General features: G+C 28.9%; 1 protein-coding gene across 1 annotated transcript in view; it reads left to right on the plus strand.

Moving 5' to 3' along the window:
- LOC123301211 (methionine--tRNA ligase, mitochondrial) overlaps positions 1 to 27132 on the plus strand; it is a gene marked incomplete at its 3' end in the record, with an annotated part of 158096 nt that overhangs the window by 80732 nt on the left and 50232 nt on the right. Inside the window, exon 5 of the mRNA XM_044883949.1 lies at positions 12353 to 12564. Within this exon, the coding sequence (XP_044739884.1) occupies positions 12353 to 12564 (212 nt within the window). The remainder of the gene's footprint in view (positions 1 to 12352; positions 12565 to 27132) is intronic.

A 27132-nucleotide genomic window follows, 5' to 3' on the forward strand; every position in this document is an offset into this window, starting at 1 on the left:
AATTACACTAGGTTACTAAATCGAGACTTGATTTGCCAGTCTTCGCTTAGGCAATAAATCAAGTCTTGGTATGCCAGCCTTTGACAATGACTAATGATCTAAATTTATTGTTTATTCACATTGATGTGAATTCTTATTGAGAGAACAGCCGTTAGAGTAAAGACGTTCAACAAAGCACATTTACTGATTTCAATTCAGTATATGTGCTTGCTTGTAAATGTATTTATTAAAACGATCCCGATTAAAATTAAAATTGATCGCCCATGGTTGGACGACGACCGAATACAAAAACTTCTGCCCTTTTCTGAAAACCAAGCTTGAAATGATGTTATCATTTGATACTAATTGAATCAATTTTACTTTCGAAGCATAGCTCAAAGTATAATTATTTACTCCAGGTTTGAACTAATATTTGGCCTGGTTCTTATTTTCTTTATTTAAATTCAAGCTTTTAATTTTTTATGATTATCCAATTATGTATTCAAAAAAGGTAATGCTTGAATTTCAAATGGTTGTAGACGGGGATATGCTTTTTTGATTATGAAGACTTTATTATGCAGCCATTAATTATTTAGACATTTAAGATTAAAAAAAGAATATAGTTTTTTTTACCTTTATTAGAAATGGCTATATTGTTTTTTAACCCCCGAAATAAAAAAAGGGGTGTTATAAGTTTGACCGCTATGTGTGTGTGTGTGTGTGTGTGTGTGTGTGTGTGTGTGTCTGTGTGTTTGTCTGTCTGTGGCATCGTAGCGCCTGAACGGAGGAACCGATTTTAATGTTTTGGTTTCATTGGAAAAGTAATTTAACGGAGAGTGTTCTTAGACCGTGTTTCAAGTGCGAGCTTAAGTTTCCGTTCCTGAAAATACTAAAAAATTGGCAGTGATCTTCAAAATCGATTCAGTTTGGAAACGGCATAACATATAAATAATTACCATGGACATGAATGGTCAAATAAACCTGGTTCAATTCATTTCGAAAAGTGAAATGGTAAAATAATTAGGTAATTTAAAGCAATAATTCAAAAGAACAACTTAAATATTTCAATTTCAATTAAAATATTTCCAAAAATTTGTCCCAAAAAATGATAGCTATCCAAGTATCCTTTTCATCTCATCTGATGTCCTTGGCCATCACTTTGTTATTGATTTAAGAAGGAGTGTTATAAGTTTAAAGTGTTTATCTGTGCGTCTGTATGTTTCTCAGTAGTATCGTAGCCCCAAAACGGTCGAACCGCCTTGATTGAGAATATTTTGTAGCTAAGTTTCCAAAAATCGGTTTTTAAAGAATAAATCTCATTTGTCGGGGGTTTTTTAAATTTTGTAAATTTCACTTGTTTTATATATGGTAAGACATTTGCAGGTTGAAAGCCAATTTTTTATTCTCGACAGATTGGCTCTTAGACTTATAAAAAAAAAAAAACATATTATTGAGTATTGATTATGAGCGTACACACACATAGTTTAGAGTACTTTTACATTATATTATTAAAATTTAATATAAAAATGTCTGTAAACTAATATTTAAATGTAAAGTTCTTTTTAAAATTATATTGTATATGAATATTATTTGAAATAAAAACATGTATTATGAAAATTATGTTCTCAAATAAAGTAATACTTTTTTATTTTTTAAAGGTAAAATATTCCATTACTCATACTTTAGAACGAAAAATTTAATTTAAGGAGATTCTTTCGCAAGGGACGTTACAAGCAAGGTGATATAGATTCCAACTGAAAAATATCATCAGCGTTTTCATTGTAATCAATTCCCTTCGTAAAAGGACCAATATACTCACCAATTTATTGAATGATGGAATAATTGGAAAAAATTATAGTCAACTGCCGAAATCAAAATCGAATATATTGCAATCACATCGAACGTATGCCAGAATATAAAAAAAATACGTTTTCACGGCAGCAGAGTTAATAAATACAGTAAAGTAATGAAGATGGCGTTGGCGATGATATGAAAGTTCCAGGCTCCAATCTCAACAGTTTTATATACACCATGCTTCAGAATTATTAAATTATTGAAGCATGTTGATAATTAAAAGAATAGTTCAAGATGCGTGGAATTACTTTGAGTTTCTTAATGTTTTTTGCCTTATTATTATTGCGTTGCTGCAAAATTGAATTTCTAACTCATATCTTTTCGTTTGTTTCAAAAAACAAAAAATAATAATCGAATCCTTTTATTATATTTTTAAATAGCCATATCCCACTCATATACTATTAAAATGGCTGCATGTTGGAAAATGCTCAAATTTTATTATGACCCTTCAATGGCATGTCTCTATTTTTAACCCCAGAACTAAAAAACGGAGTGTTCTAAGTTTGACCGCTATGTTTGTGTGTGTGTGTGTCTGCGTTTGTGTCTGTCTGACTGTGGCATCGTAGTGCCTAAACGGATAAACCGATTTTGATTTTTTTGTGTTTGTTTGAAAGGTAATTTAATGGAAAGTGTTTTTTGATAGACATTTCAATTGCAAGTTTAGGGTTCCGTAGACGAAAAATTTTTCGGGGTTTTTTTAAAGTTTGTATATTTCACTTGTTTAGTTTTCATATGATAAGAAATTAATACTTATGTCAATATATTTCAATCATTATAATTTTGGTCTAGTGGTATTACTTGGTCTAGTGAGATAATTGGAACAGTTGTCAGATGTAAAAAATTAAACAATATTGTACAAATTCAAAATTGATAAATATATAAAAAAATGTCCATGATTTAGATTCAAAAAAATATTTTAGCTATCAATCTATTGGGAAATGTGTCTAAGTGAAAAAAATAATTTGGGTATGTGGTAGAATAACCTTGTTTTCATAAAAATATATAATTTTGAATACGAATAGGTTTCTACGAACAAAATAGAAGAGATAATAATATTATGTCTGTAGAGAAATATATTTTAATGGAATCTTTAATTTATGATCGTGCATTTGGATTATACCCGAAAGAGGTGTCTTTTTTGCGAATTATATAGGTATATACCGAGTGTCTTTATAAAGATACATTTCTGGGGATCAGAATTATCTTGAATGGGAAGTTTTATAGATTACCAGCTATATTTTGTTTAGTGTGCAGATACATATATAAGTAGGAGCGCATGTCGCTGTATTAGATTTAGTAGAAAAGGCGGTATTTTGAAAGGATTTGAGATTTTACCTAGAGGTCATTCTCAATAAAAATAATAGTTTTTTGTTGGTTCTGCTAAAACTGTGGTAAAACGCACTTTTCGGCAGAATTTAACGAATTTTTTGTACAGATTAAAAATAGGCCTTACTTTAAGATCCCAAAGTTTCAGAAATTTTGACCGTTAAAAACACGAGACAATTAATGCCTAAATTCCCAATTTTGACAATTTACGGCAAAATTTTTTTCAATTGTGTTGAGAGAATTTTTTAATAATGTAAAAAATAGCTGGGAGGACAGTGAGTTTTTCATGCTTTGACCCTCGAAAAAACAAACTTTGCAGCTGATTCTAAATAATCACAAAAAATTATGCAATTACGGAATCTCACAGCTAACAGTATTCCGAGTCAGTGAAAAAAAATCCAAATCTGTCGTCATGATGGAAACACCTTAAATAAACAAGCTTTGTAAGTTCTTTCATATTTATTTTCATTCTTTAATAACCGGACGCCTAATGAATACCAAAATTTTTGCTTCTAGAGCGTGAGACTTAAGTGATAAAAAAAGTTTAACGTCTGCTGTTATTTCGCATAGGACCTACATCATTCGAAGTTACAGCTAGTTATTATTAAAATTTAGAAAAAACAGAATAGTAGGTAAAGTTTAATGTCACTCTGTATAATTCTGTATCTATGTGACAGACAAATGATGGAAAAACAGAAATATGAAAACACGTATTAAATAAAAATATAAATAAATTTCACACATGATGATGGGTGATGTTGATGTTTTTACTCGAGGTGTAAGTACTTCACCAAAAAAAAAAAAAAAAATTAATGCTATACATATACATATTTTTTTATTTATGCGAGTTTTGGAGTTTTATTATAACCAAAAAAACCATTCCGTGTATATATAAATCGTAAAACTATTCAATGGAAATTCGAAATTTGTCATATTAGTACCTATTTACGTTGGTGAGGTGAGATTATGTTATATTGGCTGCCCACGAGGGACACATTTAGACCTTATAGCCCCCATATACGTGATACTATATATATGTTTTATCGTTTTTTTCCGCTGATATTTCAGCCCGTAAATTACAATTATATGAATTTGAGTGAATTTTGATGAAAATGCGTTAATTTTGGCTTCGAATGTACATCAAATGCAAAAAAATTAAACATTGAAATTCGAGTTAATTTTTTCTGAATTTAGTGGATTCTCTGAAAAATGTTTTGAAAAAAGTTGATAGTTTATCTTTATAAAGCACAACTTTCTAATTTAATCTCTGCAAAATCTTTGACTAGTTGCAATTCACTTTTCAATGCTCTTGTAAGTTAATGCTTACAATTCTGAAGGTTAAAGATTCTTAACTCTGAAGGTCAAAACTTAGACAATTCCTTTACTTCTTCAATTTTTGTATTCTGCTTTTTTTGTGAAATCATTATTTTCCGAGGTTGGGTACTGGTTCGGGACTTTTCTGTCATCTGTATATGCTAATGTTAAAGTTGGACAAAAAAATTATTATTAATATTACACCCAAGTTATAAATAATAAAAATAGTTCATTTTTCTGTAAAATTTTTGTTTATTTATTTCAGTTTAATTTGTTTATTTGTTCCAAAAAGTATATAAAATGGTTTTCATTTAAAATAATAGAAACAACCACATTCACTGGGCAGTGCGTTATAATTAATATTGGTTATATAATAATTTAAAACCATTTGTAACATTCATGCAAGTAATCCCTATCTATAAATATAAAAGAATGGAAGCTGACTGATCGATCAACGCACAGCTGAAAACGCTGGGTCTAGAAGCCTGAAATTTTGTACACACGTTCCTTAAGTAACGTAAGTGAGCACTAAGAAAGAGGAAATTTTGTTAACTCATCCCATAAGGGGCTGAAAAGGGGATGCGAATTTTGTATATGGGAACTGCATGTTAATAATTTTATAGACAAATATAGATCAACGTCTTTTATAAAGTTACCAAGTTACCAAAGTTTTTTAAAAATACAATATTTACAATATTAAAAAAATAATTGAATTAGAGACAAAAGTTTATTTTACTTTTTTCATAAAATTTCATTCTTAAAGAGGGTCAATTTGGGGATGAAAGTTTATATGAAAGTTTATATGAGATTACTGAAATTGGAGATAAAAAAATTTCTCGATTTTTTGAATTTTTTTTTAAGGGGTACCCCTTTGATATAATCGAGAAAATCGCAAAAAAAAATTTTTTTATCTTTAGCGGTTAAGGCAACGATAAGTGTAAAGCGTTAATAGAAACATAATTTTTTTAAAGAATTAATTAAATAGATCGTATTTATTTAAAAGCCTGTTAAAACTTGATGCAAATTTTTTTTTTTGCTTACTCGTGTGCTTATTTTTTATTGATATTGAATACAAAAATTTGTTAATAAGAGCAACTGAGGTAGGGAAGTGAATTTATTTCTCATAAATTATTAATGTTAATGAAATATTTATTGTATTATTTATATTTCAGTTCGAAAGAACAAATAAAATTTTATTATTTTTATTTTGATTAAAAATCATAAATATACAAACAATAAAGGGAACCAACAATTGAAATACAATTTAAATTGAAAAATTATTCAATCCATACATGAAATATACTTTTAAAACAATATTGAAACATTATAATAAAAAATAAATTTTTTTTTTATTATTCTGATATTGAATTTTTTTCAAAATTACACCAAGAATGTAAAATAATTGATTATGAATATAAAATTTTCAATAAATGTAGATTTTCATTCGAAAATTTTATGTTAAACAAGTGAAAACAAACAATGGACTGAGTTAATTGTTGAAATACCATTTATAGACAGTGTTGATTTCTCTGTCTCATTACACACATATATCAATTCCGACCGCGGTATGCATAGGGTAGCGGAGTTCGATTCCCGTCGTCGCAAAAAAATTAATTTAATTAATAGTAGTGATGGGCTGGTGTAGTGCATGGTATATGCCTGAAGAAATTGCACTCAGCCTCTGAAATTAAGGAGCTGATTAATAAAATTATCAGCGGAAAGGTGGTAAAACACATATATGGTATCACAATGGGCTCTATAGCCTAAGTGTGTCCTTCGTGGACAGCCAATATAAACTAACCTAACTGATATTCGCATATAATACATATTATACAATTTGCGCTCTCACGGGTAGACAGTGATGTTAACGAAAAAATGATTCAGACAAAAGTTGTTTATTTTTTAATAAGGAACATTTTTTATATTTAAACTTTTGTTCTATATTCAATGGTTTACAAGATGGGTCCTACGGAGCCAAGACCCAATTGACCTATGTTGCTCATTTACGAACTTGACCTCACTTTTTACGTCCTAAGCTTTTTGTTTTTGAGAAATCGTGATGACAGACGGACAGACGACAGACAGACAACCGGAAATGGACTAATTAGGCGATTTTATGAACACCTATAATCACCCACCCACTACATATTCATACAAAATCAATCAGATTGGAGGGGATAACCTACTTCTGCTGATATAAACTGATAAGTTTTTGTAGTGTATAGAATTATTATTTATAGACTACTTTAATTCTAAATGAGTAAAATTTAAAAAAATGTACCACAAACTGTTAAGAACTTATTTTAAGATTTTGTACACTTCTCGTTTAGCGGCTTAGCACGTAAAATTGGTGCAAATATAAAAAAAAATTTTTTCATCTAAATGAAGAGATTACAAAAATTTCCTGCTTTCTCCGATTGAACTAGCCAGCACCCTTCTAATTGAGGTTTGTTAACTGAGTTATATAATACTAGCTACACCCTTTCAAGCTTCGCTGTGACACATTATGATTGCATGAAAATAGATGAGAAGTTTAGCCGCTTGTAAATTTTATAAAATTTGACAACCTCCCTATAAAAGAGTGCAGATTGTTCATCCCCACTTCCATTCCACTCCCATATCCCCTTGCGTCGGGGGTTATGTTTATGTAGATAATGTACACGTCATGCTCTTTTATTCGATACCTTACTTGGGTATATTTGAAAATAATTGATTGCGGGTTGTATATCGTCTCTAAGCGGGTTGTATATCGTGTAAAAATTTGAGCTGAATCCATGCAGAACTTTTTGAGTTTTTAAAGTGTACACAAACCAACATAACAATTTTATATATATAGATGTAGTTTAATATAGGTTAATTTTCTTGCGCCGAGGGTAAAAATAGATAAAAACCATCCTCTAAGCGGGTTGTATATCGTGTAAAAATTTGAGCTGAATCGATGCAGAACTTTTTGAGTTTTTAAAGCGTACACAAGGCAACATAACAATTTTAAATATATAGATGTAGTTTAATTTTCAATCTAATTTTTGATAAAATAGGATACTTGGAAATTTAAGTAACGAAATCAAGTATGGTGTTGTATTCTGTTTTATCAAAAACAATAATTATAATTTTAAATTTCTCAAAAAGTTGAGAGTTCATTTATATAATTTAGATACCAATTAAAATGATATTAAAAATAAGAACAATTAACTGAGTTGATTGACTTAAGTATCAATGCTTGGATTATTTATTATTTTAAAAATTGATGAATTACTTATTATAGAGATAAATAAAATGCCTCGTCAGTCTTAATCAAATTTAACAGACTAAATGATAGATGGCATATTTTCACGGAATGTAATTTCCCAACCACCAAGTTGGTAATTATGTGAAAATAATTTTACGATTTAGGGTATAAATACGCTAATTACGATCCAGGATATAAAAAAGGTTCTTCGACTCGGTAATGGGGATACATTTTCCTGGAGTCAATATTATAAGATTTAACTATACAAAAGAAGCGTAATTTAAAATTTTTCTCATTTTATGTGTTCCTATTATTGAAAGTCGAAAACTTGTGTGTGATAGAAGCTTTGCACTCGAAAATGTGAAAAGAGGTGGAACAGCTCCGATATTAAAAAATTCTTCTTTGTAACTACACTAACCTCTGCATTACTATGAAGAAGGAGAAAATTGGAATAGTTTTCTCAACCCTCACACTAACCTCTGCATTACTATGAAGAATGAGAAAATTGGGATAGTTTTTCCACCCCTAAAGCACTCCAGAAAGTAACAGTGAAAAAAAATTTTAAAAATTAAAAATTTCACCTCAAAAAATCAAAATGCAACTGAGGATAGTTGCAAGTTCATTAAAACTACCCTTGAGAGTGTCAATGAAAAGAAAAAAAAATTAGAAAATTCTGAATTTCACCCCAGGATTGTTTCTCGGCGATTTTCGAAGTCGCTGATCATGAATTTTAAGTCAAAAAGCAATTGAATGTTGTTGCATCCCCATTAAAACCACCCCTAAAAGTAACAGAGATAAAAAAAATTTCTCCTCGGATATCGAATCTCGAGGGAGTTGCTGATCGCGAAGTCGATCTAAATATATAACTAAAGATAGTTACAACCCCATTAAAACCACCCCTAGAAGTGACAATAATAAAAAATTAGAAAACTCTAAATTTCACCTCAGAAATCGTCTCTGGGAGCTTTTCGGTGTCATCAAGAATTCGTTGTCAAAAAACAACTGATGATGATTGCAATCCCATCAATTCTAAAAGTAACAGTGATCAAACATTTTTTGAAAATTCTAAATTTTGCCTCGGAAATTGTCTCTTGGGCCGCTGATCATGGGATAAAATTAAAAAAATTTAACATTACAATTTGGAGTGTTTTGTGGGTGAGGGAAAATAACCTTATTTTCTCTTTTTTTATTGTAATGCAGAGGTTAGTGTGCTGAATGTTCCTGAAGGTCTCAGAAGCGCGTATAATCATAATTTTTGAAAACGGAGATGTGACACAACTTTGCCGCGTTTAATGGTATTTTCTGACTTAGTTACTGTATTATATATATTATGTATAAATAGATCATCTATTGGACCATATAATTGGTGACTATCGCTATTTGATTATGCCAAATTTTGATGGCAATTGTAATTAAAAATCATATAAGAAATTTTCATTGGCGATTTAATACTTCAAAAAGGAAACAAATCCTTAAATAATACATAAAGATAAAGAGATTGTTTGTTTGTTTGTCTGTTGAACGCGCTAATATCAGGAACTACTACTGATTCAAATTGAAAATAATTTTAGTGTTGAATAATCCATTTACCGAGGAAGGCTATATATCATCACGCGCCTGAAATAAACCGACCGATTCGCTGGGCGATTTCGAAAACTATTGAATAGATTTTAATGAAACTTTACAATAATGTAGCTCATACGCCAGAATAAAACTAGGTTTTAATTTATGAGGATACTAGTAGTTTCCTACCCGCTTCACTGGTTTATTTCGAAAATTACTGAATGGGTTTTAAAAAAACCTATTGATATGAAAATTAACACAGAACAAAAAATAGGATTATTTCTGCTTCTCAAAATTGTGTAATAAGAAAAGACAAATCATTAAAAAAAGTATTATTGTACAAAAACGTTTCAAACAAAAGCATCTTTTTTTGCTAAAAAAAAGGTATTTGCTATAAAAATATAGGTTTTTTAAAAAAAAGTTAATCTTGACTAATGAAGAAACTGATACGCGTAATATATTTCTCTTCAAATTAATTTACTTTTGTACAAACCGGTTTTTCCAAAAATATAATTCTGAATACCAGCCTGGTTCATTCAAATTGAAAAATATTATCTGCATATAGAGTGCCACATTTTAATCTCTCTGGCTAAATTTTTTGTTAACTAAGCGTTTTCAGGGAAAATGATTTTGATTAAAATTGTTATACTTGGAGAAAGGGAAGTTTTGACTTTGACTTTAAGAATCGTTAAAAATTCAATTCTGGCTCGTAAAAATTAGCGTTTGAAGAAATGGTTAAATTCGAAAGTCATTCTTCATAAAATATCAAAGAACTTTTGTTGGAAATAGCAGAAAAAAATGATACTTTTGATAACACAGCAAACGTAATATTCAATAACACTTTAACAATATGAGTTTCATAAAATCCTTACGCTTAATTATGAACGTTGCTTATCTTTTTCTGAATCATTAAGTAAAAACGTTTAAATTTGAAAAAATAAAAAAATTACTTTAATTAACAAAAAGTTAATCAACTAGCCTTGTATTTATGATTTAAGCCCTTATAGTCTTACCGCCGCGCCGTTTGTTAAAACCCTACTATATAATATGATAAATGGATTTTATTTTAATTTTCACGTTCTACGTGTAACCTTGGATTTTTATCAAACGGTATAAAAAAAAACATTTAATTATATAGAAACAAAAATAAAATTTGCTTTTAACTAGAACGAAAAATTTTTTCTTGTCATACACGACCAACAATTTTATTCACAGATAATAAAACACACAAATAAAATCTTGGATAAGACTGTGACGAATGATAATAAATTTTTTTCTAGTTAACTTTTATATATGTTTCGGTTTTTGTGTTCATTACATAAAAAGGTTTAAGGGGCATAACAGTTTTGTCACTATTGTTAACGTTTTAGAGACATTTAGTATAATTAGAAAACTTAAAACCTTTAAATTTCGATTTTAATATTGATTATGACTATTTTATACTTTAAGGACAATATTTTCTTAAAGAATAATTTGTGAAGTATAATATAATCATGAAACCATAAAAATGAAATCTTGCTTAGAAAAAATACGATCTGCCACCGATCAAATTAAATATTTCAAGGTCAATTTAATTTTCTTAAAGATGCGTTTCTGTACAAGAAAATAACAAATCTCTAACTGTATTTATATATTTAATATAATTTTATTTTATATATTTAAATCCCGATTAAAGGAGTGTCGTGTAAATTGATGAATATTAAATGAAATTTATTATAGAGGCCGATTTATTTTTAATCTATGATCCTTAATATTGCGCCTGGGAAGTCCCCAATAAAAAAACCACCTTAATGCAAGTTGTTAGGTTCAGGGAACATATGATGGAAAACCTAAGCTTGATCTCCAGCTGTATCATTTAAATGTAAAAAATTTTTCGTAAAGAGGATATATTTAGCAGCAATTCGCAGCAGAGTTTGATGGGGGACATTATGTTCTGCCATCGTATTGCACCTAGTCTTTCGAGTTGCTTTACTTGCCAATTTAGTTTCTAAACGTTACGAAATAGAATAACACTTTAAATTAGAAATTGATCCTCACAAAAAACTAACAGTTTTTGTTTAAAACATTTTTTCGAAAAACGTTAACTTTCGGAGAAAATGCGATTTTAAAATATATCATTATTGGATTTAATCGAAAGAAAATGCGCTTATAATTTATATTTATATTTATTGATGATTGTAGGTCAAAGTCCTGAACATAGGCGAATGTCCTCTTTTGCCCTTGACAACTGTTGGCTAAAGCATTTTTCCGTAGTTAGCGTGTTTTCTTCGATTATATGCAATAATAACATATTTTTAGGCCGCTTTTCTTCCGAAAACTGACGATTTTTTAATAATAATAGTTTAGATGAAAAAGGCTAGTTTTTTATGAGGATCAACTTTCTATTTTAAAGTGTTATCCTATCTCTTACCGTTTAGGATCTAAATTGACTATTAAAGAATCCGAAAAACTAAGTTCGATCACGATGTCCCCCGTAAAACTCTGGAACTTTTGTTTAAGTAATTTTTTAACTAGTTTACTACAAAACAAGATATTAGTCCTTATAGATTAAAATGACCCACCCTGTATACGGCAAAAAATTTGGTTCCCTTTCTTTTAATCTTTAAGTGAAGATATGTCTTCAGGAGTGTTTCCAAAGCAAAACTTACATAAAACACATTTATATCAGCCTATTTCGTTTAGGTCATTTTTGGATTAGAGACTTGGCGAAATGTAGGGGGAAATAGATAAAAATGGGCAAAATGTATTAATGAGAATTATTTGTCTCTTTTTACAATGTATAACTTAATGTACCCATATAACCTAATTTAATGTACCTGTATCTCTTTTCTTATTAGCATTGAAATTGAGTTGACTTGTAAGTGACCCGTTAGGTTAAAGTCAAATTCAGTATTTCCAAAATGTGCTCCTCTTTTAATCAAACAACATTCATTTAGATCAGGAAGGTACTCTTAAGTATTACATCTTACCCTGGCATTATATATTTATAAAAAAAAAAAAAGTCTTTTTGAATTGCAGTGTTTCGATTATTAAATAATGAATTCATGAAATAAAGTTATTAAAAACATACATCTTTCTTTTTTACAGATTTCATGGTATATATTGGCCAGCATTTTTAATGGCCTGTCAGCTACCTTTACCAAAACAAATATTATGCCATTCACATTGGACTGTAAATGGTGAGAAAATGTCGAAATCGAAAGGAAATGTTATCGCACCTCAAGACTTATTTGAAACATATACGTCCGAAGGATTACGTTATTTTTTAATACGTGAAGGTGTACCACATTCAGACGGCAGTAAGTAGAGTATTTATACTTTCATCAATTCTATCATATGGCTATAACTTTATTTTAAGTAATATAAGGTGTGTCAAAATTTAAATCACCGAATCGCTTTTCTATTTATTATTTAATTATCTTTTTATTAGAATAACTATAAATAATTTAAGACGATTATTTATTTATTTTAAGATTGCGACGTAATCAAAAATTTCAGAAAATTTGAAACCGGATTTATTCATTTTATACACTTTATGCTAATATTTTCCGCTAGATTGACGTAAGGATTAACGTATAGTTTTAAGATTTTTAATAAAGGCACTAAACCTCATTATAATAAAAACAACATATTTAAAACTTCTAATCATAAATGATTATATTTTTCATTGACACACTTTCGGATAAAAATGAAACTTTACTTTTAATTGGAGAATTTAAGCTTTCCGGAGCACACAGTCTTATACAGGAATTTGGTAAAAAATAACAAATTATTTGACAAAGCCGCCTCAGATAGCTTATACTTTAAGAAATAGGTAGGTACAGTGTAAAGTTACAGTTCAAAAAGCAAGGAAAAGTTGGTTAGGAAGAATTAAGTCTTATATATCTCCTGGTAGCCGCGATAGTAAAAAAACAGGATCGCATTGATTCGTTTTAAATATGGGTAGTTTTTTGAATATTGCTTATGTGAAGAAATTAAAGAGTAAAATGTCTTTAATCTACCATTTGGTACGGTAACGTATGTTTGTTGCATTTAAGATGAAGATACACTTCTCTTTTCGATCTTTTCGTTATTTATAATAATATTGATTGGAAATTTTGCACAGCCATACATGGTGATGAGTCACATTTTTTAAGATACTTAATCGAAGTCAGAACTTTATTAGCCTACTACAAATCGACAAATGGGGTCGATTCTTAATATTTCACCTAGTGTAAGAAATGGTTGGAGATATCAAAAAATTATTGGAAAAAGTTGCTTAGAATACTTTTCTATACCCCCATACCGATTTTAATGATAATATTCGCATTTTTATTTTGGTCTTAACTCAAAAGTATTTCAAGTTTATTGAAATATTTGCATACATAATACTGTTTAATTATTAATTTGTCCAGTTTTAACATTCCATAGCACACTAGTTATAAAATTAAACAATAAAGTGCCATGGAATGTAAAAACAGGACAAAATGATAATTTAATAGTGTAATGTATCCAAATATTTCAGTAAACTGAGTGTGGACCAAAATATTTATGCTAATTTTGTCATGAAAATCGATATATGGCTATAAAAAGAAATTCTAAACAACTTTTTTTTACAATTTTTTTCGATATCTCTAACAATCTCTGACGCTAGACAAAATTTTAAGAATCGGCCCTATTTGCCAATTTGTAGTAGGCTTAAAGTTCAAATTTCGGTTAAGTATTTTAAAAAATAGGTCTCATCCCTGTATGACCCTGTATAACTTTAATCGATATTCCCAAAAAAAAAGAAAATATGAGAATGTCTTCATCTTAAATTCGGCACGCTGTATATACCTTATCTATCAGTATATTATAGTAATGTTGATTTAATTTAATTAATAAATTATTGTCATTTATAGTACTATAAATCCAATAAACGAGAGTCAAAAAAACTATGTTCCTCATATTTCCGCCAGGAATTGTTTTTTGGCTAAAATATTTTTGGCAAATAAAAATTATTGGTTTACGATGTGTTAAAGTAACCTGAGGCAACCGAGTTTCAGTTTTTCTATTCGCAAGTGGGATTTTCGAACAGAAGTTGAAAATATTAATTTTCGCAGGTAGCACCATTCATATTCATTCTTGATAATAAAAGAAAACGCATCGAATTATATCCGGAAAATCAAATTCCGTTAAAAATTATTCTAGTAATAATAGTTTAAAGTTTTTTTATTTTGCGGCCAAAATATCTAATTTGGGCCAAACTATTGGCTGCTTTTCAATGTCTACAAGATAATACTTTTTCGTGTGCAACATATTTAAATATCATGTTACATAACGCGAATACGTGCATTAAAAACGTCCAGAAAGTACCTACAGGATATCTCTAAAGCTTAAAACTTTGTCCATACTTATCTTTGAGTCGTAGATGGACTTTTTTGACTTATTACTTTGTAATTTAAACTTTCTTATTTAAACTTCTAGGCTAAAGTTTTTTCGTCTAAAAATAGCTTAATCAAACGGACAACTCAAAACAAAAAAATCTTTTTTTGATACTTTAAGTTCATGTTATTCGACCGAATGGCGTCAGATCTTAATTTGGTCCACAGGAAAAAATCTTATTTTTTCATTACCTAGAAATTTATGCCTTCATAATTTCATTTAAAATGGATATTGTGGTAGCAAAATGATAGAAATTCATTTTTTATCGAAAATCGGGAATTTATTCAAACTGATCGACTCCGATCATCAGCTATCATCATTTGTCTCGTTACTTTCCTATCTAAATAATTATTAGCATATTATTATCAAAAATCAATAATTATCGAATATATCACTTGCACCCGGAGATCCCCGGAAAACCGATATTTTTCGGTGGACTCAACTGGCATAACGCACTATACTCAGGATAAAATTTTATTTGCCAAAGGAAGTGTTTAGTTTTGGCCGCCAATGTGGAGGTCGAAATACTTTATTCATTGGTGTATATTGTTTGTGTACCCTGGTTATCAGGTCGTTAATGCTGCCACCACCGAAGTCTAATTGTTAAGGCAGACTTGGAAATAGACTGTTGACTCAAGCGATTATATTTCTGTATGTCCAAGTTTATATTATATATTACTGTATGTTTTGCTAATTATCTTCATAATTTTTATAGTGAATAAATAAATTCAAACAAATTTGTTTTACAGTATAAAATAAATATTAAAATTATTATAAAATAGTTTTTGCTGACTAGATAATTGCAATTTAAAGTATTTTATTTTTCTTAAAATCTATAAATAATTATGATTAGGTAATATGTTTAATTTTAGAATTTAGGTGTTAGGTTAATTAACTTATTTTGAGGATGATGACGTCCTGACCTGATCCAGATCTCAGACCTCAATATATTATATATGTTCGCTTAGAATTAATTAATAATTGTTGGATGTATTATTGACAATTATGTGTGATAATATGTAGATATTCTCTGTATGTAGACAGTGTTTGACAATAATATATTGGACCATTTAGAAAGCCTGTCTAAAAAATCGTACATTTAAACGTATAATATGAGGGACTGGGACAATTTACCTCTTCCTCCATCTTTTCCATTCCTTACTAATTTAATATACAGGCTGCTCTATAAGTGATAGTAAAAAAAATACAATACTCTATTAAGCTTATCAAGCTGAACGTAAAAACTTTTTATTAAATTTCAATCTGATGTCTACTTTTCGAGATAATTCATCAAATCAATTAATAAAAAATCAATTTTATCCAATTACAGTATAATAAAACAAAAACAGTTTGCTGTCTTTATCGTCACATTTAATTATCAAATTATCTAACTTTCTTTCATTATTATTGCTATAAATAAGCTATTCGTTTTAATAGCCCAGGAGCTGAAGATATTTGAGTTTGCAAATTGTGAGGAGCGCATTTTATTAATTGATTCTTGTTCTGAAAAGCTTATAGATAAATATGCCGAATGTGGTCAGAACTCCCGTTCCTTCAATTTTGTATATCCTTCCTCTACAGAAACAATCAAATGTCAATTTTTTGAAGTAAACGTACTGAAGGCAAATGCTTCTTTTGATCATTTTACGTAAAAAACCCCTTTTTCGTAAAGTTCACTTATTTCGAGATATTGGCAGTTTAAAACAATTTACAAACCTGAAAAACGAAGCTAAAAATTAATTTTTTGAGCTTATTAAATTCCTCAAATGATCGTTGAAAATATTTTATAAAAAAATTGTTAAGTCACTCCTCCACCTATTATGATAATACTGATACAAATATACGATGTACATCCTTTCTTTGATAAATTTATTGATTTTATGAATTATCTCGGAAAGTTCATCTTAAAGAAAGAAGAAAGCTTAATCGAATAGTGTATTTTTGTACTATCAATTATAGAACAGCCTGTATATCAAATTCTCCTCACCATGTATTTTGGATACGTGATGACATTAGTGGCGAGTGAAATTAAACCTATTTGAACTATATTGAAAATATTGATTTATTATTTTAAATTCATGTTGAAGATATTAGAAGGCATGTGAAAGGCGACGGTGCAGTGCTCTAGGTATATCACCATTTGTAATTTAAAGCGGAGTACGTGTGTTTGGTCTATTAGTAGATTCCGCAGGCTAACGTGGCATTGATGATGAAAAATGATGACGTGTGCCAAGTTATTGAAGTTAGTTAGAAAATGTTATATGTAAAAAATTATTATACCATGTATATATGAAATATATCAAGATAAGTCCCAAGTTTGTAAGGCTTAAAAATATTGATGCTTGGAACAAAATTTTGGTATAGGTTTTTATGAAATCACATAATTACTCCATTCCCGGCTGTCCGTCTGTCCTTCTGTTTGTCTGTAAACACGATAACTCAATAACGAAAAGAGAAAAGAAGCTGAAATTAATAAATCGCCCTCAGTACCTAAAAACTGAGGTCGAGTTCTTAAATGAGCAACATAGGTTTGTTTGAAGCTTTTTTTAAATACATATTACTGTTTACTCGTGAAGCCGCAAATTAGGGTTCACTGAGGAAGTGAGAAGAAAGATATTCATATTACTTTGTGTGTAAGAGTGGCTGTCTTTCTTCACTTACATGACGTAAAAAACAAACGATTGCCTAATCAACATTGTCTATACATGGTATTTTTCACTTATTTATATTTAGTTTGATTATTTATTCGCATCTCTCTCGGAAATCGAAAGTTATAATCGTAGATAATGACTTGTATTGGATATGACTTCATCTCAATTAACTTTTTTAGTTGCGTGAAAAATATTTTTCCTCGATAGAAATAATCAAAATATCTACTGTTTGCTTTACAGTCAAATCTGATATGTGCACCAATATTACAAAGTTTATCAGTACCATAAATTACTTATATTGCTATTCCACAATCATGCAATTTTCATAGAAGCTTTGTAAATGGAGTGTACCTAGTCTTTCGTAGTGCCCCTAGCCCCTAATCACTTCATCAATTATACTGTGTATTCAATTTAAAATTTACCAATCCTTAATAACTATTGACCTGATGAAATTATTGTTTTGAGGGAAAATACGGCAATTTAGATATCAAGGGGAGGTGGAGTTCAAAAAGGATACCTTGAGAATTTTTGGTTTCATCCCTTCGGCTCAAGCTACCTCCACATTGAAATTTAAAATAGCACTCCCTTTCTTGTGATACATTATTTGAAAGGACATAAAATTGTCTATTCAAAAGCAAATAATGAAATCGATCGATTAAGATAGACTGAAGATGAATTAAAACAGAAATTGAATTAATTACACTCATAAGAAATTATTTAGTGATAAGTTCGAAATTATTTGTTGGACAAAAATACATTCTGTTTCCGAACTCTTCTCGATTATATCATGATCATTTATATTTATATTATTTATGTATATAAACGTCATAACTAAATAAATTTACCCGTAATTTATCATTTATTGCACACAGGAATAGGAATACAAATATTGATTTCTCATGTGATTTAAACTATGAGTTTATTATTGTTATTAATATTATTGTAGAGAATCCTAAATTCAGCATAATTTTGACTATATATGTACATTCGTAGATTGTCAAGTTTTGAAATCCTTAATCCAATATTTAATAAACATAAAACCTGTATCTACTCAATGCTCTAACTATTTACAATACATTATGTAAATTAAATATAATATCATATTTGTACAGAGCTGATGTCGAAATCACTGAGAAAGTTTCATGTAAGGCTGTAATTGTCTCACTCATATCATCAGAAATTTGTAAATTATTTTATTCTTATTGTTTTATACTTATATCGATCATTTATATTAATGATATTATATTACAATTATCGTAAAGATTTGAACTCCATTGACCTAGGGATAAACATAATTAAAGTTCGAATCATTAACACGGAGAAGCGTAGGAGAGGTTGTGCTGTTCACAAGTTTTTAATTCTTAGAAAAAACTTTCAGAAATTTTCAAAAAACTAACTGAATATATATGTATCTATTCTAAGTTAAAAGAATAAAACCAAAATTATTGACCGTTTTATTGTAGAGCTATAATAACGCAAACTTCATCAATTTTATTGTTGAACAGAGACAACTATATTAGCATATTGTGGTTGTGAGAGTAACAGCTATAATATAAGTTTGTAAAGACAAAAATTATACCATATATCACTACAAATTCATATATCCTTACCGTGAATATAATGTAAAATATTTTTTCAATATTGTAGGAAGACAACAGCCTTAATATTACTATGAATCAGGTCCGAAAGTGTAGTGACCCTCAAACTGTTCGTGTTTTGAAAAAATGCGTGTTTGAAAAAATTGTTTGAAAAAGTTTATTCTGTTTATTGGCTTATTAAATAATAGTTAGTTCGGAAATATCTAGATTTTTACGTTAATTAAACCTATTGGAAGTATATTGAAAATATTGATTTATTATTTTAAATTCATGGTTATTTTAAATTCATGTTGAAGATATTAGAAGGCATGTGAAAGGCGACGGTGCAGTGTTATAGGTAGGTATATCACCATTTGTAATTTAAAGAGAAGCACATGTGTTTGGTTAACGAAAATAGGAAGTGGTAGTGAAAACTCACCTTATTAGTACAAGGGAAAAAAATTTTTTGCGAAATATTAACGGAAAAAATTGCATGGATACGCCGCTGAATGATTTTGGGTTAAACTACTTGTTAAGAACCCCCGTTAAAATCCTGATGAAAAAAAATTGCCTCCTATGTATATAATGATTTATTGAAAATTACTAAAACTTTTCTTTTTTTGGTTTTTATCAATACAAGGCCTTATAAATAAAACATTAAGTCGACAAATTTTTATTCGAATTGAATAGATTATTTTAACGAATCTTCAGTTTGATTCCAAATAATGATGAAAGTATAATTGACTAAGATAATACTCAGCTCAACCAATTTTATAACAACTCATACAAATATTCAAATGTTACATTATTTTGAATATTTGAATACGTTTTAAAATTGATCTCTACAACCGTTGGTTTTAGTGAATATTGTTAGTATTTTATACCTTTTATATGAAAAATATCAGAGTATATTAAGTTTTGTCCCAAGTTTGTACCGCTTTGAAATATTGATGCTAAAAACCAAATTTTCGTCTGATCATCTGTCCGTCCGTGAACACGATAACTCAAAAACGAAAAGAGATATCAAGCTGAAATTTCATAGGGTGATTGGGGTGAACGTGATCTTAAGTTCTTAACCAAGCAATAGAGCTGAATTCTGCAAAAAACCGTTGGAAAAAATTGATTAACATGTTTCTTCTGGCTATCGAAAATTTCATTTTAAATACATTCGATAATATAAGGGGTTCAAAGTAGTCAATTTTCGGGGAAAAATTTTTTTGTTTAAAAATTCGTTTCAGAGTATCTAGAATCCAAAAAAGAAAAATAATATTCTTATTTGGAGGGACAAATGGCCGCCATTTTAGATACATGTATCATTTGTTTTTTTAAACTTATCTAATATTCATAAAAGTAATACAAATACTGATATTCGACACTGTTTATCTATCCAGTTTTTTTTCAACAATTTTCTCAGTCAATTGTTTATTTTCACTATTTTTTTTAAATATAAAATTCATGTAGCCGCACGATTGAATGAAGGCGAGCATTATTTAGCCCGCTGCATGAGAATCTCAGAAACAATTTCAGAAAGCTTTATTAATAATAACCCTTTTATTATGATACTCTTATATATTAAACGTTATATGTATATATATATATATATATATATATAATCGTTTGATAAACTGTATCAAGGTATTTAAATTTAGTAACGCTTAGTCAAGTTTGCAACGCTTAGAAATATTAATGGTACTAACAAAATTTTGGTACAGGTGTTCTTAAAATCACCCAATTAGTCCATTTCCGTTTGTGCGCTTGTTCGTAGGCCCGTGAGCACGATAGCTTAAAAATGAAGAGAAGACGAGCTGAAAATTTTATATCAATCTTGTAAATTGATAAAAATTTAAGTTTAAAAATTGTTCTTTATATAAAAAAATTCATTCTTGCCGCCGCTCCAGTTTTACGATATTACTTTCGAATGAAAGAAAGCTCTAGTTTCTAAAATAAAAACCAAAGCAGTAGGCCTTCTACTTTAAATCTAGTAGAGAGTGAGCGCTGCCTCGAATAATCTGCTAGGTTCAGATTAAATCTGATTAACTTTTAGATAGATAGAATTTTAAAACAGGCGGACTAAAATTTATAAAACTTTGCTCTAAAACATCGTAGCTCGTATCCGATTTATATCAATTTCTAAGAAAATCTAAGAAAAGCAAAACGATAGCATTAAGTGTAAATATTGACTTTAAATTGAGCCTAAGTGTTCTTTTTGTGACAAAATTTAAATGCAACGTAATAAATGCGCAAATACCGAATGCTATCATAGGCCAAGTCCCAACAGCAACTTTGAAAATATAATTCTTACGATAGAAATGAATGACCTGTTTTGTTTCAAATATTTTCCACTTTTTCTACCATGGGATTCATAGGAAGCATATATAATAAAAAATCAAGAGACCCTTACTGTTCTTAAAGTTAGAACTTTTAGTAAGCTGTAAGTACTACAATAGCATCGAAACTAATTTCCAAAAGTACCGAATTTTTTTCTCCAATTGTATATCTTGATTGAGTCATACTATTTTGAAAATTGATTTCGAAAATGTAGTCAAAAATATAAACATTCATGTATAGATTCAGTAAAAAATTGCTCAATCATTAAATAGTTCTAATGCGCGTAGCGGGCTTAATAACTTCACCTTTAATGTGATACTTACAAGCATATTGGATATGGATAATATTTTGATATTATGGTGATGGGGAGAGAGATATAGATAGAGATATATACCCTTCTATGTAATTTTTTCTCCTCGCAACATATCGAAAAGAAAACGCTTCAAACACTTTGTTATTAAAGTAACCAGATGTTTTGAGGTATTTGATTTTTCCATTCATGTAAGAACAAATAAGGTGCACACGATTCAGTAATAGCTCTATAGATTTTACGGAGTGTCTTTAAAGTTCCATAAAACATATTGTAGGAAAAAACAAATAAACTAAAGAAATAAAAATTAAAATCACTTTTGGTATCATGAAAACATTGGTAAAAATTTTGTCTTATATAGGGCTGTTTTAATCTATACACCTTTATCTCGTTTTGCAGTTAATCTATTATTCGGGTTTCTTTATTAGCCAATTTAGATCCTAAACGGTAAAAGATAGAATAATACTTAAAATTAGAAAGATGATCCTAAAAAAAACTATCAATTTTTGTTGAAATCATTTTTCAGAAAAAAGTGATTAAAAGAAGCGTATTAAGCGTATTTTCTTTCGATTAAATGCAATAATGAGATATTTTTAAGTGACATGTCCTCCGAAAGCTACCCTTTTTCGAAAAACTGTTTTAAACCAAAGTTGTTAGTTTTTTATGAGAATAAATTGTCTTATTTAAAGTGCTATTGTGTCTCTTACCGTTTAGGATCTACATATGCTATTAAAGAAACACGAAGCACTAGATTCAAACTAATTTCAGATCATAATGTCTCCCATCAAAGTCTGCAACTTTTGTTTAAGTTATTTTTTGATTGGCTAGTTTAAAAAACGAGATATTTTGGTGTATATATTAAAATGGCTAATCCGGCTCATTTTGCACATTTTAATTTTGATCCTCAATATAAAGTCTGTGTACATTCTTTCCGGCCGCGGCGCTTATCAGAATTTCTGATAATATATCTAGAATATCTGATATATATATATGTTGGTTTATATCAGAAATGGAATAAAATGATTGGCCAATATTATAATCGATTTTGTATCAATTGCAAGAGAGCAAAAATTTAAATAAGTATTTTCTTATAAGAACTATTTATTGAAAAATCTTTATAAAATTTGATCGCGCTTTAAATATTTCTCTTAAATATTGTTTTTATACTCTCAAAACGGTTTTGTAAATGGTCAAAAAAAGGCGGCAAAGATGAACATCACTAAAAATTTTTTCGGGTTGTGTGTGAAAAATTGAAGCAAATAAGCGTTTGGTTTAAAAAGAAACAACATTTTTAAGTATTGTTTTATTACTCGAGAGAAGGCTTTGTAAACAATTCGGAAGAAGCGACGGAGATGGACATCGAGGAAATAATTAGCTTTACTAAACGGAGAAGATTTAGGGAAAGGTCAATAGATTTTTTCTGAGACAGTGTTGAGACCGCTTACCTGACCCTTTAACCGATCCAATTTATAACTGAAGATTTTGTACGTGTGAATCGTTAAATTTTATGAACTCTCTGTATATTGTTTTGTAAGTATTTGTTTTTAAATAAAAATTGTTTGAAATTGTTTTTAGAAATTCTTTTATGGTAACGGTTGGGCTAGTTAGATTTTGTGTGTAACATAATTTTATACTTTGTATGTACGTACGTAATAACATTATTTTATACTATGATCGAAATTATTTTATTATAGTGTAATTTATTAAAGTAACGTCTGGTCGTCGAATTTCTTTCTACGATGAACTTTATTACAACTTTAACAGTAATTTTGGAAAATCTTAACTTAAAATAATTGAGAATGGCAACTGGTTTATGTATAATGTGATTTTATTTTATTGGTTTCTGATAAAAGTTTCTAATGAATAATTCTTCCTCTTCTTTAAGATTATTAAAATTGGATTGAGTAAAATCAAAATTAATGGCTTTCGATGACGCCATCTATACTTTAGTTGTTTTATCGACACCAACATTTAAAAAAGCAAAGTACATTTTTAAAGCACACAGTTTAATTTAAGTAGTTCGATCTTTTAATTCTGATTTTTAAAATAACTTATATTTAACAAAAATATAAATTCGAATCAATTTAATAGGGTATTATCGTTAGTCAAAAATAAATCATGAAATTTGAAAAAAGTTAAAATTTATATAAAAATAAACTTAAATATTCTGATTTCGACTCATAAAAGCACATTTTTCTTTTAAAATATTCAAATTAAAAATCGTAATTTTTAAACTGTATATCTAGTGACCTGAAACGCGGGTAAGCCCTGCTGTGATGTCATAGCGGTATGAGTCATAGATCATCAGTTAGTTCACGGTAGAAAGCTGGGTATAATATATACATAGATAATATGTATTTATATTTATTATAATCAGATGTCTATGAATATATCTGTCAAAATTATTTGTGTTATTTCGTATAGTGATACCCATATTACGTCATCAAATTGAATGCCCGCGTTTTTGATAGTTTAAAAAAGGTTTAAAAATTAATTTAAGTTTTTGGCAAGGAAGCGTGTGTATTTTTGCGAAATAATTAATATTTTTGGTGACTTTTGATTAGCAAAATCAACATTTTGAAGTACTTTTTCAAAAATAGTGGAATACCCTATTGTGCTATTAGGCTCGAAAACATACTTTAAAGTTCAAAGTTTGGTCTCGATATAGCTAGTTTAGGTCTGTTCAAGAAGAAATCATAACATTCTTTTTAATTTCAAGTGATACGTATCTTGGCTAGGTGTTATTGTTGAATAAGTATGTACAAATTCATTTTTGATAACACAAAGTATCAAAAAGTAAATTAATGGTAAAAAACGGCTGTGTTGATTCTATAGAAATATAATAAAACTACTTCAGATTTTCGTACAAATATGAATTATCTGTAAATATTTTGTTTATATGAACATTAAAATTTTTTTGTACCGCAAGTGCTTCCTGGAAAACAATTTTGGCGAATTTCTGGAAAAGTGGTGCGTTAGTTACCATAAGTAGCATAAATAGTTTTGAAATTCGTCAATAATTTTTTTTTTAATATTTAAAATTAAATGTAATCTTATTAATAAATATTTTCAGAATACTGGCGAAAACTATAATGTTAGTAAAAATTCTTCAAAAAATCATTGATCGGTTTGTCGGTGGTTATTGGATATTTTTAATATTTATTGTTTGCCCCTTCAAAACTTTAAAATTTCTTGTTAATTAGTGTGACTTTTTGCGTAGATTATACTAAAAAGTGAGATAACCTCCGCCGATAAATCATATTCCAGAAAATTGATAATTATCTTTCAAAGATTGGCCCAGAACTTTCGTGAAAAGGTAACAATAAATACAGACAGAAGTATAATAAGGTATACTTACGGGTTTATATTTTCATGGCGAACTCTTATGAGATAAGTCTCGAGGTAAAAATAACTCTCTGTTATTCGTTCGAATATAAATAATCCTTTTGAAAAATTCGATTGGTACGGATATATCAATGACTTCTCAAAAAACTTTCAAACTTAAATTTTAGTTCTTCTAGTTTACGAGAAAATTTAGTATTTTTTTTGAATTTGGATATAATATTTAATATTTCTCCATAGGTTTTGCCGAAACTATATATATTTATGTTAAGGGGCCAAAGGAGTCAAATTTCTAGGCATAATTTTTTGCTTTAAAATTGATATCCAAACATGTAGATTGTCGTAATTGGATAATCGGGTGCGTTGTACTTTGTGTGCCTTTTAAATCTTTAATCTTATTTTAATATTTTCAAATGTAATTTTTCGTAAATAATTTAAATTAATACGTTTCATATATATTTCATATATGTAAAAGTAATTCCATAATAATTATACATATATATGAGGTATATGAATTACAATTTTGTATCAATTTGTTTGAATGTAGAAAGTCCTTGTGCTTTCTCTAATAATTTCACTTAGAAGAACTCCCTCTAGACAATAATCATATAAAATAATTGAATTATTCAGCAACATAAATAACAAGATTTAGTTATTTCTGAATGTTGAAGTCGGAGATGAAAAAGATGGAAGAACCACCTCCCATGTTATAAACGTTCGTTTATATATTGTGCACCCACCTGCTTATCTGTTAACATTATACCGGGTATCCACAATAAGATGTGATTATCAGAGAATATTTGTATATCAGAAAATAAAATCAATAGCATTACTTTAAAGTATTTTGGAATCACAATATTGATGGAAACTTTCGTAATCATTTAGGTCCAGTTGTACAATGTAATTAAGTATAGGCTTAGTGTAAACTGCTTCTTAGGAAATAAATGTAAATGTGCAAAAAAATTTTAGGACTACTTGGAAGGTTGGTGCGATTAAGATATCGATTACGATTTGACGGTGGAATTTCACAAAACACATCAAAATAAAGAAAAAATGAGGAGTAACAATTTTTGAGTTTTCGATGGTGTTCAAGTACCTGGACGTAAGAGAGGGAAGGTCAGAGTGGTTGCGCTCTCCTAAACTTGTATTTACTTATAATTTATTTGGCTAAGTATGTGTTTATACCAAGATACTGTTGAATTTCTTATTTCCACCCCTCTAGACCAAAACTTTCTGTTTTGTTCTACCTTGGGCTGACAGTTGATTTACGCCCATGTGACCAATTTTTAGGTTAAACTAGTATATTCTTATGGAAACCAATAATTTATGCATGATCTAAACACAATTTTTTTTTTCATAAAAAAATTCATTTCGAAGGTATTAAAAAATTATTAAATTTTCAACCTTAATTTTCAATAAGACGTTACCAAGCAATTTGCGACGAACAATTTTTAGTTTATTTTGATAAACATTGTCGATTTTGAATTTTTTAGTTTAATCACATAAATACTAATTTTTCTCATTAATATGCTTATTCCATAACGTTAAAATATGTTATTTTTACTTCCGATTATGGCATGGGAGCTGATAATAGTTTTTAAGTAATAATTTGAGCAAGGTTGAGAACACATTTTATCCACACTACTGACACAATAAATGAGTAAGCTATTGGTTTTACCACCAAACCAAAGGGCCTGAAAGGTCGCAAAAAACCATTTTTTTAAATGTACAATTTGACCAAAGAAGAAACTTATTTTTATCGATTATTTAAAATCAAAAAAATGAGAAAAAGTCAGGCTTTAATTACAAAAATGTTGTAGAATTCATTTTCCCAGGTGTTAGACATTGCAAAAATAATTTTAAAATATACAAATTGACCAAAGTTGAGTTTTTGTCAGTAGATAGTTGGCGTAGTAAGTAAACGAAAAATCATCGACTTCCATTAAATTACAGTTGTAACATCGTCTTCCAAGAGCTCCAAGTCTTCCGTGGTGTTAGAAATTTCAAAAATAATTTTAACATTTACAAATTGACCAAAGATGAGCTTTTCTCAGTAGATAGTTGGTGTAATTAGTAAACGGAAAATCACCGACTTCCATTAAATGACAATTACAAATATCGACATATCGGGTCCCGCGATTGAACCCTGCAACGTATTCGGCTTGGAAGTCCAATAGCTTACTCGTCTATTGGGTCAGCAGTAAAACGGGTAGTTTTTTCCTGCTTTTGATAAACATTAAAAAAAAAATGTCATTA

Source organism: Chrysoperla carnea, chromosome 1 (assembly GCF_905475395.1).
Source record: "Chrysoperla carnea chromosome 1, inChrCarn1.1, whole genome shotgun sequence".
Taxonomy (NCBI): Eukaryota; Metazoa; Arthropoda; class Insecta; order Neuroptera; family Chrysopidae; genus Chrysoperla; species Chrysoperla carnea.